The sequence below is a fragment of the Octopus sinensis genome, linkage group LG2, assembly GCF_006345805.1.
Source record: "Octopus sinensis linkage group LG2, ASM634580v1, whole genome shotgun sequence".
NCBI lineage: Eukaryota > Metazoa > Mollusca > Cephalopoda > Octopoda > Octopodidae > Octopus > Octopus sinensis.
In genome coordinates, this window is record NC_042998.1 from 10,597,684 (window position 1) to 10,614,472 (window position 16,789).

At 39.2% G+C, this 16,789-nt stretch overlaps 1 protein-coding gene across 4 annotated transcripts in view; it reads right to left on the minus strand.

Annotated features, from left to right (window-relative positions):
* The window catches only part of LOC115232544 (post-GPI attachment to proteins factor 4), a 23,438-nt gene extending 7,921 nt beyond the window's left edge, over window positions 1-15,517 (minus strand). For 2 of the 4 annotated variants that reach the window (XR_005003177.1, XM_029802483.2), the window contains exons 1-2: window positions 14,969-15,241; window positions 13,874-13,951 (exon numbers count right to left, since the gene is read on the minus strand). Coding sequence is in view for 3 of the 4 variants with exons in the window: in XM_029802483.2 (XP_029658343.1) it covers window positions 13,874-13,891 (18 nt within the window). In the remaining variant the exon portion in view is untranslated. Of the gene's footprint in view, window positions 1-13,873; window positions 13,952-14,968; window positions 15,242-15,402 lie in introns of those variants that run through there. The other 2 variants (XM_036511602.1, XM_029802484.2) reach the window with 2 other exon arrangements.
* Window positions 15,518-16,789: the final 1,272 nt, after the last annotated feature.

Here is a 16,789-nt window from a genome sequence, read left to right on the forward strand (position 1 = left end):
ATCTTTTTCGGGCGACTGCATTGACTTTACTTATCTATACGTATATTGACGACACAAGCTAGTGATTGTTTGATGTACATGGGAAAAAAACCTGACTTTAATTCAAACTACTAATTCAAACAAAGCACGCGGAATTCTCTTCTTGATTCGACGGTCATTCGGAATGCTCACAGCAGCCATATTCCTACCACTCTATGTCACGCTGGTGAGACCCATATTGGAGTATGGGATTCAAGCCTCTTCTCCTTATCTCCTCAAAGACATACAGCATCCCGAAAGAGTCCAGAAGCTGGCTACCCGCATGGTTCATGGTCTCAAAAATTTGTCCTACGAAGAAAGGCTGAGGACGCTCGACCTTTATTCTCTTGAAAAACGCCGCTGCCGTGGTGATCTCATTCTCGCCCACAACATCATAAGCGGAAAGTGTAACCTCTTGAAAGAGCTGTTCTTCACTCCTGCTCCAGAGCGTCGGCTGCGGGGTCATTCCGAAAAGCTCTACCTGCGACGATTTCATCTCAATCGAAGGAGAGGAGCTTTCTCCGTCCGGGTTGCAGATCCGTGGAACAAGCTGCCAGACGAGATGGTGAAGATGCCGACGACCGCTTTGTTCAAAGCCTCCCTGGACCTCAAGTGGCCTGAACTCTTTACATGAACACCACCCTGTACTTAACTCCATGTCCCCCTACATGGCCTTGCTATTTGCTTTTGAGCCAAATTAACTAACTAACTAACTACTATTACATCGATAGATTAATGAATGCCAAACCAATCCTGAATTTGCTTTCAATAATTTCTGATTTTATTTACTTAACCCTTTAGTATTTAAACCGGCCATATCTGGCCAAAATATTTAATCTGTTTTATGTTCAAACTGACCAGATCCAGGCTCTCACACCTACCCTACAATGTTATACTACATTAAGTAATTACACCATCAAGATCTTGAAGATATGAGATAATGCATGATTAAATCAAATCAATGTGAATCAATTAGCATTATGTTTGATAGAACAATCAGAACACTAAAGGATTAACTTAACAATATGTGAAAGTATTTTTCATTCTGGCCAGCTGTGTTAACATACTTTTTAATATAATTGCCACCTGGGCAAAATCGTTGCTTGCTCCCAAGACCAGACATTTAAAATCAATTGAAAAATACACCAGTGTGCTGGCCAAATTATAATAACACCTGGCATGAACTTTCTATAATTGGCAGATTAACTAATTCTTATCGATTCTCTAATTAGGCAGATGCATTGTTTAGCAGTATTTTCACTCGAGTACATTTTGTTCTCCAAAAAGGTACATCTCTATTTTTGTAAGCATGTGAGAATGATTTATTCGATACTTCTTGACTTAGCTTTTATCTTCACTTTTCTTAAATTGGATATGTCTGCTATTAAGTTGCAGAAGTTTGGCAATACAGTTAAAAATCATTTCTGCTTTACTTCTTAGATACTATTTTACCGTAAATTCTTACAGCTTCATGCTTTTTTTCTTATTTATCATTATACATTTCGACCTATAATAACAGATAAAAGTCAATACTTCATTCAAAAACCTTAACGTTTTACTTTCAGAGATGGGTTCAAGTTGCAAAAAAAATCTCATGTTGTTTGGCTCAGTAAAAACCATCTTTATAGATAATGCCTAACCAAAAACAATCAATGCTCTGTTCCAAAAGGAATGCCCTCCTAAAACAGCGAAAAAGGGAGTTGAATTCACAGGTATTTCATGTGTTTCCTGTCGAGAGGTAGGTTCATCTGGAACCCTTGACAAGAAGAGATCCAGTTTAGTTTTAAAGAAACCCACATCCACACCATGCAGGACTCTCAGGCATTTAGGAAGAATATTGAAGAGTTGTGGTCCCCTGTGGATTCTCTGAACTTTCAGAACAAGAGAGAAGGAGACACTGATGGTCCTTTGGAAGACATTCATCCTCAGCCACTTGGACTACTGTGCCCAACTATGGTCACCACACAATATAAAGTTAACAGCAGAATTCGAAGCAATTCAACGAAGCTACACTAAGAACGTCGTCTCAATGCAACATATCAGCTACTGGGAAAGACCGAAAGTATTAAAACTCTTCTCCCTGGAGCGAAGGTGGGAGAGATATGCAGTGATATACATCTGGAAAATCCTGGAGTGTCTTGTCCCAAACTTTGGCATTCAAAGTTACCCCAACCGCAGAACGGGGTACCACTGCATGGTGCCAAGGATCCCAACATGATCATCAAAATCCAGGACCAGATACTACAACAGCTTGGGTTTCAGGGGACCACAGCTCTTCAATATCCTTCCTAAATGCCTGAGAGACCTGCATGGTGTGGATGTGGGTTTCTTTAAAACTAAACTGGATCTCTTCTTGTCGGGGGTCCCAGATGAGCCTACCTCTCGGCAGGAAACACAGATGTGGGCAGCAACATCGAACTCCCTTGTTGATCAAGTGCCACGTATCAGAGGTGGTTTCACATACTAGAGTAGCTCATTCAACAGTGGTGCCCCAGCATGGCCACAGCCTTCAGGCTGAAACATTTTTAAAGATTTAAGGATTAAGGATATATATATATATATATATACATACATATATACATGCATACATACATATATATATATAGATATATATATATATATTATATATATATATATATACATACATATATATATATATACATACATACATATAATTATATATATATATATATATATATATATATAGTCATTGTAAGCTGAGACGATAAGACGTGTTTTTACTCCTCTCTGCGCCGGTCAGCAGCAAGCTTCACAGCTACATTCGTCGTAATTGACCATCACATATATTCCTGTATATTTGAAACCACGCTTTTTCCCAACTCGTGAGTAGACTTTTCCTTAACCACAAACTATTTTCATAATTTTCAAACGACCAAATATTTTCAAACACCTTCTGATAACTAAAGGATCACCCACACATTAAAAATTAGAAAAAGAGGGGAAAAAAAAAGAAAAGAAAAGAAAGATAAAATAACTACAAGCTCATAATTCAAATACAAACATTCTGTACAATCAATTCTACATACTTCTCCTTAAAAAAAAAAAATAATAATAATTAAAAGTAATCAACAAAACGAACGAACAAAATAAAATTTAATAAAACATATCAACCAGAATGGCTAGCCACCAAAAATCCAACAAAAACTGGTCTGATAATGAAGTCGACGTTCTTATCAACACATGGCATGGCCTTACCGAAACAGAGAGCATAGGTGCTTCGTGTCTGAACGAAATTGCCAAACGAACAGTTCACCATTTGCAAACTCGATCTGAACAGCAGATCCAAAATAAATTAAAACAAATCGAAGTTGCTTTTAAATTAATAAATAAACACTTCGATAAACTGAGATGTGTTTTCTCTTCGAACGCATCACCGGCGCAACAACAACAACAACAACCTCAACAACAACAAACTCAGCGGCACAACAACAACAACAACACTACAGCAACAACAACAACTTCAGCAGCAACACCTCAACAACAACAACAGGATGAACCACTCCTTGATTCATCTACAATGGCCGATTTGCTAAATGAAACGATTGACCCCCCAGTCATCAGGGTCACACAGCAGGAAGCACCACCCCTTCCTTTCACTGCCCCAGCAGCTGAATCATCATCATTGTCAACACCATCTCCTCTGCTTACTACTACTAGTACTACTCCCACTATATATCGACAAACATCTTTGTCTTGGAATCGACCTCCTCAATCATTACCACTGTCAACATCTCTCTACCTACTACTACTACTACTACTACAGCTACTACTACTAATGCTATCTCAAGGAATTTACCTCCTACAGGTCACAAAGGTCGCCAAAACTTCAACAAACTATCATCTACACCTTTCACAGCTCACACACACACACGCACCTACACCCCACTCGAAACCCCATCATTTGCCGATATTCTCTACGCCATAGACTGTGCACTGATAGAGACTGCAAATTCACCCATTTACCTGGAACAAAACGCTCTATCCCCACAAACTACAACAGCAACCACCATAACCAACATCACCACAACCACCAATATCTCAAACAAGGAATCCCCAAATCTGCCGCTATTCCCAGCGAGACAGATTGTGCTTGCACAGGGATTGCCCCTTTACCCATCTCCCGGGGACTCGTCGGACATTTAAAGATAACCACTCACATAAAAATAGCCGCGGCCACAGTCACCTGCGGTTCCCTAGACAGGAAACCACCTCTTCTTCCTTTTTTAGCTATAATGAATCTAGCAAAAGAACTGGAAAAAAACATCCGAGCTATCACCCACCGCCATCCACCACTATTATCCCACTACACATGCCATTAAAAAGCAATCAAATAAACAAATCACCAAAACAATTAAAACCATCCACTCTCGCCTCAACATTTCTGCTTAATGCCCAAGCATCAGCCCTTCCACCAATACACAAAAATGGAAGATAAGATTCCTGGAGGACTGGGTCGAGGCCCATCCAAACCACATCCCTTTCTTCGTCCTCACTGAAACCCATCTTAGTGACCTCCACTTGGAAGCCGAGGTGAAAGTTAAAAATTTCAAAACCATTCGTGCTGATCGTGTTGGCAGAAGAAAGGGTGGGACTGCCATTTATGTCCATGATTCATTCTCAACAGAAGCCATGAACATATTTTCGAATGGATACTGCGAAGCAGTTGCTGTATTCAGTCAACCAACAACTTAACAGTAGTTGGGCTCTACAGACCACCCCAAACGCCCCTACCATGCTTCAAGGATGCCTCAACAGCATAAAGTGTTTCATTCAGCAGTGTCAACCTGACAACATTTTAATGATGGAGATTTCAACCTTCCCGGGGTTGACTGGTCTACAAACAGTCTGCCGCCAGGTTCTTCTCTCTCAACCCCTGACAGGGAGGCAGTGGAATCGCTTCTTGACTTCATGGATGACTTCTTCTTGTCCCAACTGGTACTCGAACCAACGAGATGTCACAAAACGTCTTAGACTTAATTTTCAGCAATCACACTGATACTATCCACAATATTGCAGTGGAGAAAACCCTACTCTCCGACCATGACATGGTTCTCTGTGATCCGAGATTTCACTGGCCAAAATGCAAAACAAATGTCATCCCTCCTGCTCATCCATTTGACACTATGGATTTCCACAATGCAAACTGGGAAGCGATCAATAATGATCTTGCACAAGTCGATTGGTCCTTCACGCACACTAACACACCCACTAACATCAAAAAGTCCTGGCAGTCACTTGTAGACACCATCACGAACATATGTGCAAGACACACCCCATTAAGATCTGCAAACAAATCTAAGTGTCGAATCCCTAGAAATAGAAAATCTCTCATAAGGAAAATTAAAAGAATCAACAAAAAGATCAACATGCTGAAATACTGTCAACAGCAACACACAACCTGACTGCCATCTCGTCGCTAGAGATTAAAAAACATAAACTCCAAAACAACATGATGTCTATCATCAATAGTCAGCGAAGAGCTGAAGAGGCCTGGGCCATTGAGAAGATCAAACTCAATCCCAAAGTGTTTTTTTTCATTTGCAAAAAACACAGAGTCACTGGTTCTACTGTTGGCCCTCTGATTGATGAAAATGGTACTCTTCAAGACAATGCCAAAACCATGGGAGAAATATTGCAGAAACAATATTGCTCTTGTTTCAGCAATCCTGATATGACTGATCTGGGCTGTATCAGTGATGTTACTCCCCAATACACTTTATCGGACATAACATTTGGCGCTCCTGATGTCTTAGCAGCAATAAAGGAAATGAAGCATAATTCAGCAGTAGGTCCCGATAGGTCCCCTGCTTTGTCTTGAAGATGTGTCAAAACCAACTTGCACCCCCTCTAGCCAATCTGTAGCGGAACTCATTGGATGCTGGATATATACCAGAAGACCTTCTATCCCAGTCTGTTGTCCCAGTTTTCAAAAAAGGAAACAAATCGCTTGCCGTGAATTACCGTCCAATCTCACTCACCTCTCATATCATCAAGGTATTTGAGAGGGTGCTGAGATCGCGTATGACTCACTTCCTTGAGAGTCATAATATGCTGAACCCCAACCAGCATGGATTCCGTAATGGGAGAGATTGCCTGACGCAGCTACTGCATCATTTTGATGACATTTTGAGAGCCTTGGGAGAGGGTTCCAACACTGATGTCATCTACCTTGATTTCAGCAAGGCCTTTGACAGGGTTGATCATAAGATCCTTCTGAGAAAGCTGTCCAATATTGGTGTCACTGGAAAGCTGCTGCAATGGATCAAGTGCTTCCTCTCTAACAGAACCCAACATGTTGTAGTCGAAGGAGTCAAATCCAGCCCAGCCAAAGTCAGCAGTGGTGTCCCACAAGGCACTGTGTTGGGCCCACTTCTCTTCATCATCTACATAAATGATATTACTGACACCATCAACACAGCAACATCAGAACCTTCGCTGATGATTCCAAGCTCCAGAAGGTCATCAATGGCGTGGATGACCGAATAAACCTTCATCAGACCTACTGGCTGTTGTCCAATGGGCGGAAAAGAATAACATGTTGCTAAATGAAGACAAATTCGAACTGATCCACTTTGGAAGGGAGGACGCTCTGAAACTCTCATACTCTCTTCCTTCTGGAGAAATTCTCATGGCATCCAACAACATCAGAGACCTGGGAGTAACAGTGGACAACAACATAAGCTGGGCTACACATATAAGCAGCAAAGTTGACATGGCCCGCAGAATGTGTTCCTGGATTCTCAGAACCTTCCAGTCGAGAGATTCCCACGCTATTATCCTTCTCTTCTCCACTTTTGCCCGACCCCACCTTGAATACTGCTGTCCACTGTGGTCTCCCTACACAAAACAAAATATTATGAGAATTGAAGCTCCCCAAAGGTCAATCACAAAAAAGATAGATGGCATGTCAGACCTTGACTACTGGGGTAGACTAGAGAAGCTGAAATTGTATTCACTCCAACGACGCCGTGAACGCTACATTATCTGTATGATGTGGAAAATATTCCATCAGCACTGTCCGAATGATGTTGGCATCACCTCAAAATGCATCCAAGGCTTGGACCACGTGCCATCCGTCCACAACAAAAATCTAAATCGCATCACATAACGACAATACGGCACAACTATTTCACCTCAATTGGACCCGCTCTCTTCAACATTACACCAGGACACGTCAAAAAAGAAACTGACCACACAAAATTCAAGAAGTCTTTGGACAAATTCCTTCAAACAGTACCGGACAAACCACCCACACCCGGATATGTCTCTGCAAACAATAACTCTCTGCTCGAATGGGCCTTGGTGCCCAAATCCTGAACTGAAAGACTTCGCCAGGTGGTGCTATTAAGTTAGACATGGCCTGGGCCAATACTGGCCAAAAACCTTTCTAAGTTATTCTAAGTTATATATAAATATATGTATTTATATATATATTGGCGTTAGGAAGGGCATCCAGCTGTAGAAACACTGCCAGATCTGACTGGCCTGGTGCAGCCTTCGGGCTTGCCAGACCCCAGTTGAACCGTCCAACCCATGCTAGCATGGAAAGCGGACGTTAAACGATGATGATGATGATGATATAAATATATGTATTTATATATATATACATATATATATATACACGCCTACATACATACATATACACACACATATTTGAGAGTATTGAAGTTTGCGTGAAGTATTGTGTCTTGTTTATAAAATATATAGTGTGTCTTGAATGGTACAAGAATGGATTAAGAAGGAATTTTATATTCTGAAATGTTATACCAGACTTTGGATGATTAAATTACAACAGTTATTAATTATAGTGCATTGTTGTGCCCTTCAAGACACATTGTATTGTACAAACAATATACAATGATTGAAGTGAACTACAATACTCTCCTATCTTGATGCCTGAGCCAGGACAAATTTGCAACTGCTACAGAGTTGATCAAGTTATGAGAGAGGCCAAATAAAGTTTCGTAAACACTGCCTAAAAAACAACATAATTCACAACACCATCAGGAACAGGCATCTCAATTCCTAGGGAGTTTATCTGAAGAAGGAATTTTTATATTCTGAAGTATTATATCAGACAATGGATGATTGAATTATTACAGTTCTTATAGAGCATTGTTGTTATTATAGAGCATTGTCGTGCCATTAAGACACATTACATTTTACACACACACACACACACGTATATATATATATATATATATATTATATATATATATATATATATATATATATATATGTATACATATATATATATATATACATATATTCGAGACACATTACATTTTACACACACACACACACGTATATATATATACATATATATATATACATATATATATACACACACACACATACACATATATATAAACACGTATATCATTTTTCTTTTATCAAGTGTCATCTCACAAGCTGTGGCCATGCTGGGGTACCGCCATTTATTGTATGAGTGTATATATATATATATATATATATATATAAATAAATATATATATATATTTATTTATTTCATTGCTTTTTCTAGCAGATTGTGCAACCATATAGAGAGACTGTCATTAGCTTGTGTGTTCTTTGTAATTTATTATGGAGGACAGTGACAACTGTGATACTCGATGACAAATCTAATGTATTGTTTGTATATTACTGTTATTATTCTTTCTTGTTGGATAAATATATCATTTTGCTTTGCTTACTGCCATCATCATTTCAATACCACACTCCAATGACTATTTTGACATGGTTTTCATGGCTGGATGCACTTTCTAATGTCAACTACCTCATAAATACAAAGATCTTCCCTGGTGAAGAATGTAGCCCCCAGCATAGACTTTAGGCCAGAAGGATGCCAACAAGCAGACCAATCTGGAAAAGAATGATCTGGAAGCTTAAGGACCCTTTGTATGGGTAGAGATTTAGGGACACCCTAATTGAGAAATTTGACAGAGGAAGAACTACAGACCAGTAACATAGTGGGCAACTGGGAATTCCTGTAGGACAGCTTGCTGAGTGTCACAGACCAAATCTATGGCTAGTGTAAAGTCTCATCCAGACCAAGGGTGATGTGGTAGTAGAATCATGCTGCAGAGAACTGTATAAGATAGCCAGAAGTCGAAGCTAGGAGACAGATATATCTAGCCAGAGAAGAAGCAGGAAAGAAGTTTGCTTATGTTCTGGTGAGGACCAGAGACTTGAAGTGTTTTGGACTGTGAGAAAAAATCATGATATAGGAAAGAAATGTGTCCACCATGCCAAAATAGTAATTGGGGATGATGGTGCACTTGCATTTAATGATTCTGCAAAGAGGCTTAGAAACGCCATTATGAAAGGCTGCTAATCGTGGAGAACGAATGGGAGAAGTCCACCAAATGTTGACCTAACTGGGGGATCAACTATCTGAATCAACAGTAGCTTAGTATTGGGTTTTCCGGAAAGTTTGTGCCGCATTTTAAAGGAAAGAAAATGGTTAATAAATATTTGCCATTATATTTTTAATCAACCAAATATGAACCATTTTGTTGCACAATGTCTCTCCATCTTTCCTTTAACTTGAAAATACCCTCTTCCCAGAATTGAGGTGATTTCATGGCAAAGAATTCATCAAGATATCTTTTTACGTCATCCTAGAAATTGAAATTTTTACCATTAAGACTATTCCGCAGAGACCTGAATAAGTGGAAATCCAAAGGAGCAATATCTGGTGAATATTGAGGGTGGGGTAACACATCCCAGCCAAGATGCAGCAATTTTTGTCTGGTTCCCAAAGCATCAAGTGCCAAAAATGAACTTTCTTATCTTCCATTTTAAAGGGTTACAGAATTAACACAGGTTATAGGAACATAAATCTTCTTCTGCGAAAAGATAGCTTAAACTGTGCTCTAAGTGGAGGTGTAGTAAAATCCTATTTTATGGACTCAACCATGTTCTAAAATAAGTCGAAAGGTAAGCTACTTTAAATCGGCACAAACATTCTGGACAACCCAATAGATAAGCAATTAAGGATATGAAGACAGGGAAAGCCCCCAGCCCATCAGGAATCACCACTGAGATGCTTAAAATATCTGGCAGAGTCATCTGTATAATTAATCAGGTTATCCATGAAGTTTAGAGACATTCTGATTAAAACATATGATGAGAAAGAGGAGGTTGTGACGTATAATAAAGGAGTTTGTGATATGGGCTCTGAGAAAGTTAGGGGTTGATGAGTGGCTTGTGAAAGCTGTACAAGCCATGTACAGAGGTTCTGTCAGGGTGCGAGTTAACCATGAGTAAACAGATGAATTTAGTGTACAGGTAGGAGTTCACCTGGGTTTGGTTTTCAATCTCCTCCCATTCATCATTGTCCTCCAGGCCATAACAGAGGAATTCAAGATTGGCTACCCCTGGGAACTGTTATATGCTGACGATCTTGCTCTTATAGCAAATTATGTAACAAAACTAGAAAAGAAATTCCAGTTGTGGAAGCAAAACTCGGAATCAAAAGTCCTTATGGTTCAAGAAAATGGAAAGAACCTTTCCCCCATCAGGTAAATGACCTTCATTAATATGCAAAAAAGGTGTAGGTAGGAATTCCATATGGTACCCAGTGCAAGATATGGACACACAAGAGGTGTAGTGGAATAATAGGAAGGTTATCAGAGAAAGTAGAGTTTGTATGTGGAAGATGTGTATGCCTTAACAATTACAAATATCTGGGAACTCAATTTTCTCAAATGCCCTGAAGGCTCCTTAGAGGTAGTGGATAATTTCCTTCAATACTTCTGCCTTCAATACTTTGTCCCATGTCTTCCTGGGGATCTTTGCGGTTTGACCGGCAGTTTTTTTAAAATAATTTCCACGTAACTAAACACTTTTAAACTTCGTATACTGGTAGAATGTGTTTATAAAACATCTTTTTCTCTTGGCTTTGTTGAGAAAATTCTATAGTTTGTAAGATATTTGTTGCTTTTTTTCTTCAATTTCTGCAATTTAAACCAATCAATGACGTCTATTGAGGTAAAAAAACATTCTGTGCCGTATGAATATGTTCCTCGTTTAAGAAACAGATTGGGTTTATTTACATTTGTGAAGAAAAAAAGATACCCTTCCCCCCACCCTAACCCTAACCCTAAAACAGATTGAAATGCAATAGATCGATACTAGGGTCATAATTATGGGTGGCAATTTCATATGACACCGCTAGAAAAAACTGCCATTCAAACCGAAAAGATCCGGCCATCCAACTGTAAAAACCAGGCCAGAACAGACGACGGAACCTGGTGCGGCCTCTGGGCCTACCAGCTCCAGTCAAAGCGTCCAACCCATGCTAGCATGGAAAACGGATGTTGAATGATGTTGATGTTCCCATTAATTGTATTGATTGAACAATTTTCCTATTAATGTAACTGATAATTTTTCAGTACATAAAGAAGCCTTCTTCCCTTACGCGATGGAATAAAGGTGGTAATATAAACGAAATCCCCGAAACTAAAGTTGTTTGTTTTTACACGACAAACACACAGACACACATGCGATACTACAACCTAAAGGAACCACTTTTTGCCTCTCGTTATTTCGGTTAATATAGGGCGTAACAAATATCAGAAAATCAAAAAAAAAATGTGTGTAATAGGTGTAAAACAACTTCCTATGAACGAATATGAAAAAAAAAATTCGCGCACGCGAAAGGGGGGTGGGGGAGATGCCTCGGAAAATTCACATCGGGAAGTTCCGAAAGCGTCTGAGGAGCTGACCCGGGCACCAAAACAAAAAAAAAATAGTGTAATATGTGTAAAACAACTTGCTCTAAACGAATATGACAAAAAAAAATGCGCTCTCGCGAAAGAGGGGTGGGGGAGAGGCCTCGGAATATTTATATCGGGAATTTCCGAAAGCGTCTGAACCGGGCACAAAAACAAAAACAAAAACAGCGTAATAGGTGTAAAACAACTTGCTCTAAACGACTATCATGAAAAAAATGCGCGCTCGCGAAGGGGGGTGGGGGAGAGGCTTCGGAAATTTCACATCTTCAGTCCACGGCCTTTAAACTAAGAAAAAATAGTGTAATTGGTGTAAAACTACTTGTTCTAAACGAGTATCAAGAACACACACTCACACCTGAATCATAAACTCCGTATTTCGCAAAAAAAAAAATAAAGAGAAGAAATTCTGGAAAAAGTGAAGAAATGTTGGATCTCATTCCTTGGTTAAAGCTATTTTAAACATTAAATTTATGCTTTTCTTTGAAATAGTTCAGATATATGCAATTCTTCTCACTTAAGATGCATTTATCAGAAAAAAAGAGACAGAAAAAATTATTATTTTGTGTCAATCCTTCCCTAATTATCCTTTATTAATTAGTTTTGGCGTGTATTTTTTTCCCAAATTTATTTTTTCACCTTTACAACACTGTTTAGTAAAGCAATTAATTATCTTTATAATTTGCATATTTGACTTATTAATCAAAATTCTCTAGATGTAATATATACTAAGTAATGCATCCTTCATTTATGTGTTCCGTTTTGTATTATGCATGCGTGACTGTTTGTATGTAAGTGTGTTTAACTGTGCACATGAATGTGAATATTAAAGAACATATTTATTTACTATGATTGTTATTTTCAGAACAAATAAATCTTTTGGCTGTTATGTTATTGATGTTATTATTATTGCTAGTTAAAGGGTGGTGACTTGGCTGAATATTTTGAGTCTTGTAGTATGTAGTTGTGTTAGTCAATATTCTGAGTTCAAATCCAACTCATTTCTTTATCATCATTATCGATGGACCACTCAAAGAGGTATGTATACATTATCATTTTCGTAACATAATTTCTGTAGTATTTCAAGATGTTTCTGACACGTATTTTGATTCACATGGCGGAGATCCAACATTTCTTCACTTTTTCCAGAATTTCTTCTCTTTATTTTTTTTTTTGCGAAATACGGAGTTTATGATTCAGGTGTGAGTGTGTGTTCTTGATACTCGTTTAGAACAAGTAGTTTTACACCAATTACACTATTTTTTCTTAGTTTAAAGGCCGTGGACTGAAGATGTGAAATTTCCGAAGCCTCTCCCCCACCCCCCTTTCGCGAGCGCGCATTTTTTTCATGATAGTCGTTTAGAGCAAGTTGTTTTACACCTATTACGCTGTTTTTGTTTTTGTTTTTGTGCCCGGTTCAGACGCTTTCGGAAATTCCCGATATAAATATTCCGAGGCCTCTCCCCCACCCCTCTTTCGCGAGAGCGCATTTTTTTTGTCATATTCGTTTAGAGCAAGTTGTTTTACACATATTACACTATTTTTTTTTTGTTTTGGTGCCCGGGTCAGCTCCTCAGACGCTTTCGGAACTTCCCGATGTGAATTTTCCGAGGCATCTCCCCCACCCCCCTTTCGCGTGCGCGAATTTTTTTTTTCATATTCGTTCATAGGAAGTTGTTTTACACCTATTACACACATTTTTTTTTGATTTTCTGATATTTGTTACGCCCTATATTAACCGTTATGGTTGATATTTGTTACGCCCTATATTAACCGTTATTTCTGCTTAAATATGTAGCAGTTAACACTTGTCAAAAATGCTTTCTGTCTGTCAGCTGTAAACGTGCAGATAAGAGAGATCTTGCTTGACTAGCAACTGATATGAGCCAAACGTCCTTGAAATTTATTAAAGGACAAATGGAGGAAAGGTAAACAAAAGACAGGATTGTCAAAGCTTGAATGTCTTTAAGGTAAACAGATGGAATAAAAGCATGTACGTGTGTAATATTGATAAATATTGATAGATAAGTGGATAAAAGTATCAGAGAGAGAGATGTAATTTTACAAAGTGAAAAACAAGAGAACAAAAACAGACGTACGTAGAATTTCCTCCGCATTTTGTTACGATTTGAATTTCATTGATCCCTTAGTCGGCAACTGCGTAAACAGTTAAATAGCTACAAGAGAAATAAATATTTATATATACAGAAAAGATCCCATATGTGAGCAGAGGGAAGGAGAGAGAATTCATGCAGAGCTGTGACAGCGGTTATATCATTATGATTTACGGCAAAGCGAAAGTTATAAATCGCAGAGAGAATGAAATAAAATAAGATTTGAATAATTATTTTGGAAATAAATATTGGTATCGTAATTATTGGCGGCGGTAAATCTGATGAGGGTAATCCGTGGCGTTGCTATTGCAGGTATCAGGTGCGCCCGTGGTAATGCAGCGAGTGTTGAACTTTGTGGTCCGCAACCAAGTGAGACACTCGGTGTTAAATTATGTTTTTTTTTGGGGTTTTTTTTCCATTCTGGGATTTGGATTTTAATGTGGTTTTCTATATATAATAATTTTTCAGAAGATAAAAAATTATCATTATGTTGTTGGAGGGATTATTATTATTATTATTATTATTATTTTGATCAGATTTCGAAAAGACAATTAAGCAATTGTCAGTACTTCCGTAATAACCCTTTTCATTAACCACACTTTCTACCGAAGGCACAAGGCCCGGAATTTGTAGGCAGGGGACTACTTGATTAATCGACCCCGGTGTTTCACAGGTACTTAATTTATCGAATCCGGAAGGGTGAAAGGCAAAGTCGATTTCGGCCGAATTAGAACCCGGAACGTAGCGACGGACGAAATACCGGTGAGGCATTTCGTGCCAACTCGCTTCCATAATAACACAATTAAGAGAGATTCGAATAAGAATAATGCAAGATATAGAATAGCAGGAGTTACTTACGTACGAAATCTTTATTGATCATATTTTTATATGGATCTGATACATATATAATACAAAAACCGCATTAAAATACGAATCGCAAGCCGAAGAAAACACAAACATGAGCGAAGAAAGAAAGAAAAAAGAAGAAAACAAAGGAAAAAGGGGAAGAAAGAAAAAGGAAAACAAAGGAAAAAGGTGAAGAAAAAGAAACAAAGAAAACATCAACTCAACACGAAGTACCTTAATTGCTCGCGCACGACATGGTTCAACGGAATTACTTGGTTAAAATCTGATGAAAGTAATTAATAATAACGGTTAATCCGTTAGATGAAGCCAAATTTAACAAACCGGATTGACAGAATTATTCAGCGAGGTTTGCCGTAAGCGCCAGCAGCAGCAGCAGGGTGTTGTGTAAAATGTACTACTATCTCTGCCTATCGCAGAAAGGTTAGTGGCGGTAGGGATGGTTTTAAGCCAATTTAGAATTGCACATTTTAAAGTTTAGTTTCGTACTGAGAGAGAGAGAGAGAGAGAGAGAGAGAGAGAGAGAGAGAGAGAGAGAGAGAGAGAGAGAGAGAGAGACATAGGGAGAGAAAAAGATAGGTAGAGAGAAAAAGAGAGAGAGAGAGAAGGAGGGAGAGAAGAGAAGAGAGAGACAGAAAGAGAACACGCACTGTTTAGTCTTCAGATTTGATAATCAGTGGATCTTTTGTGTTGCTCTCAGTTTTCCTTTTACATATAACACTTTCCATTGTAGGTGTAGCGTGAAGGCGCATGGTTCAGTGGTTAGATTGCTCTAGTTCACTCACTAGTTCATCACCGAGCTGTATCGGCCCCTTTGCCTTTCTCTTGGATAACACTGGTGACGTGGAGAGGGGAGGCCGGTATCCATGGGCGACTGCTGGTCTTCCATAAACAACCTTGCCCGGACTTGTGCCTGGGAGGGTAACTTTCTAGGTGCAATGCCATGGTCAGTCATGACCAAAGGGGGTCTCAGCAATAGGTGTTGTGGCTTCATGCAGGCATAGCGTGGATTCGATCCTCGATCGCCAAACAGCACTTTTCTCACGGTAAAACAATAGTTTCTCTGTTAGTGACAACATCGCTAAGCAGAATTATGTCTTTGCCACTTTACCTCTTTTAGGGCACCAAAAAACTAGAATAGAGTTGACCGCCAACGAAATCTATTGTTCTCAACAAAACCAGCCAGGTTGGTTTTGGATAGTTATAAAAACAAGAGTGGGAGTGCGGGTTTATCAATGTTGTGCCTATGAGGTTGGTATTGTTGTTGCTTGCTTGCAGGGGTTACTTTTTTACTCTTTACTCTTTTACTTGTTTTAGTCATTTGACTGTGGCCACGCTGGAGCACCGCCTTTAGTCGAGCAAATCGACCCCAGGACTTATTCTTTGTAAGCCTAGTACTTATTCTATAGGTCTCTTTTGCCGAACCGCTAAGTTACGGGGACGTAAACACACCAGCATCGGTTGTCAAGCGATGTTGGGGGAACAAACACGCACATACACACACACACACACACACACACACACACACACACACACACACACACACACACACACATATCTATATACATATACATATATACGACAAGCTTCATTCAGTTTCCGTCTACCAAATCCACTCACAGGGCTTTGGTTGGCCCGAGACTATAGTAGAAGACAATTGCCCAAGGTGCCACGCAGTGGGACTGAACCCGGAACCATGTGGTTCGTAAGCAAGCTACTTACCACACAGCCACTCATACGCCTAAATTGTTAATTTAGTTAATTTGTTAATTTTTTTTATTGCGGTTTCCCGTGGGGGATGCGTTGTTGAACTGTTTTTGTAGTAATTTATTCTTGAAGTTGTTGTCCTCCCCCACGGGGAAGGGATTTGTCTGTTTTTGTTTGCTTTGTGTGGACTGTGTTTCATTTTGGAGCGTACTTTGTTGTCATTTTTTGTGAAGTTTTGTGAGGAATGGTGTCTTCTATTGAGGAAAGGAGCTTTGCCTCCGTTGTGGGAGGAAGTGAAATAATCACATGCAGCGGGGCGGAAGTTCAGGC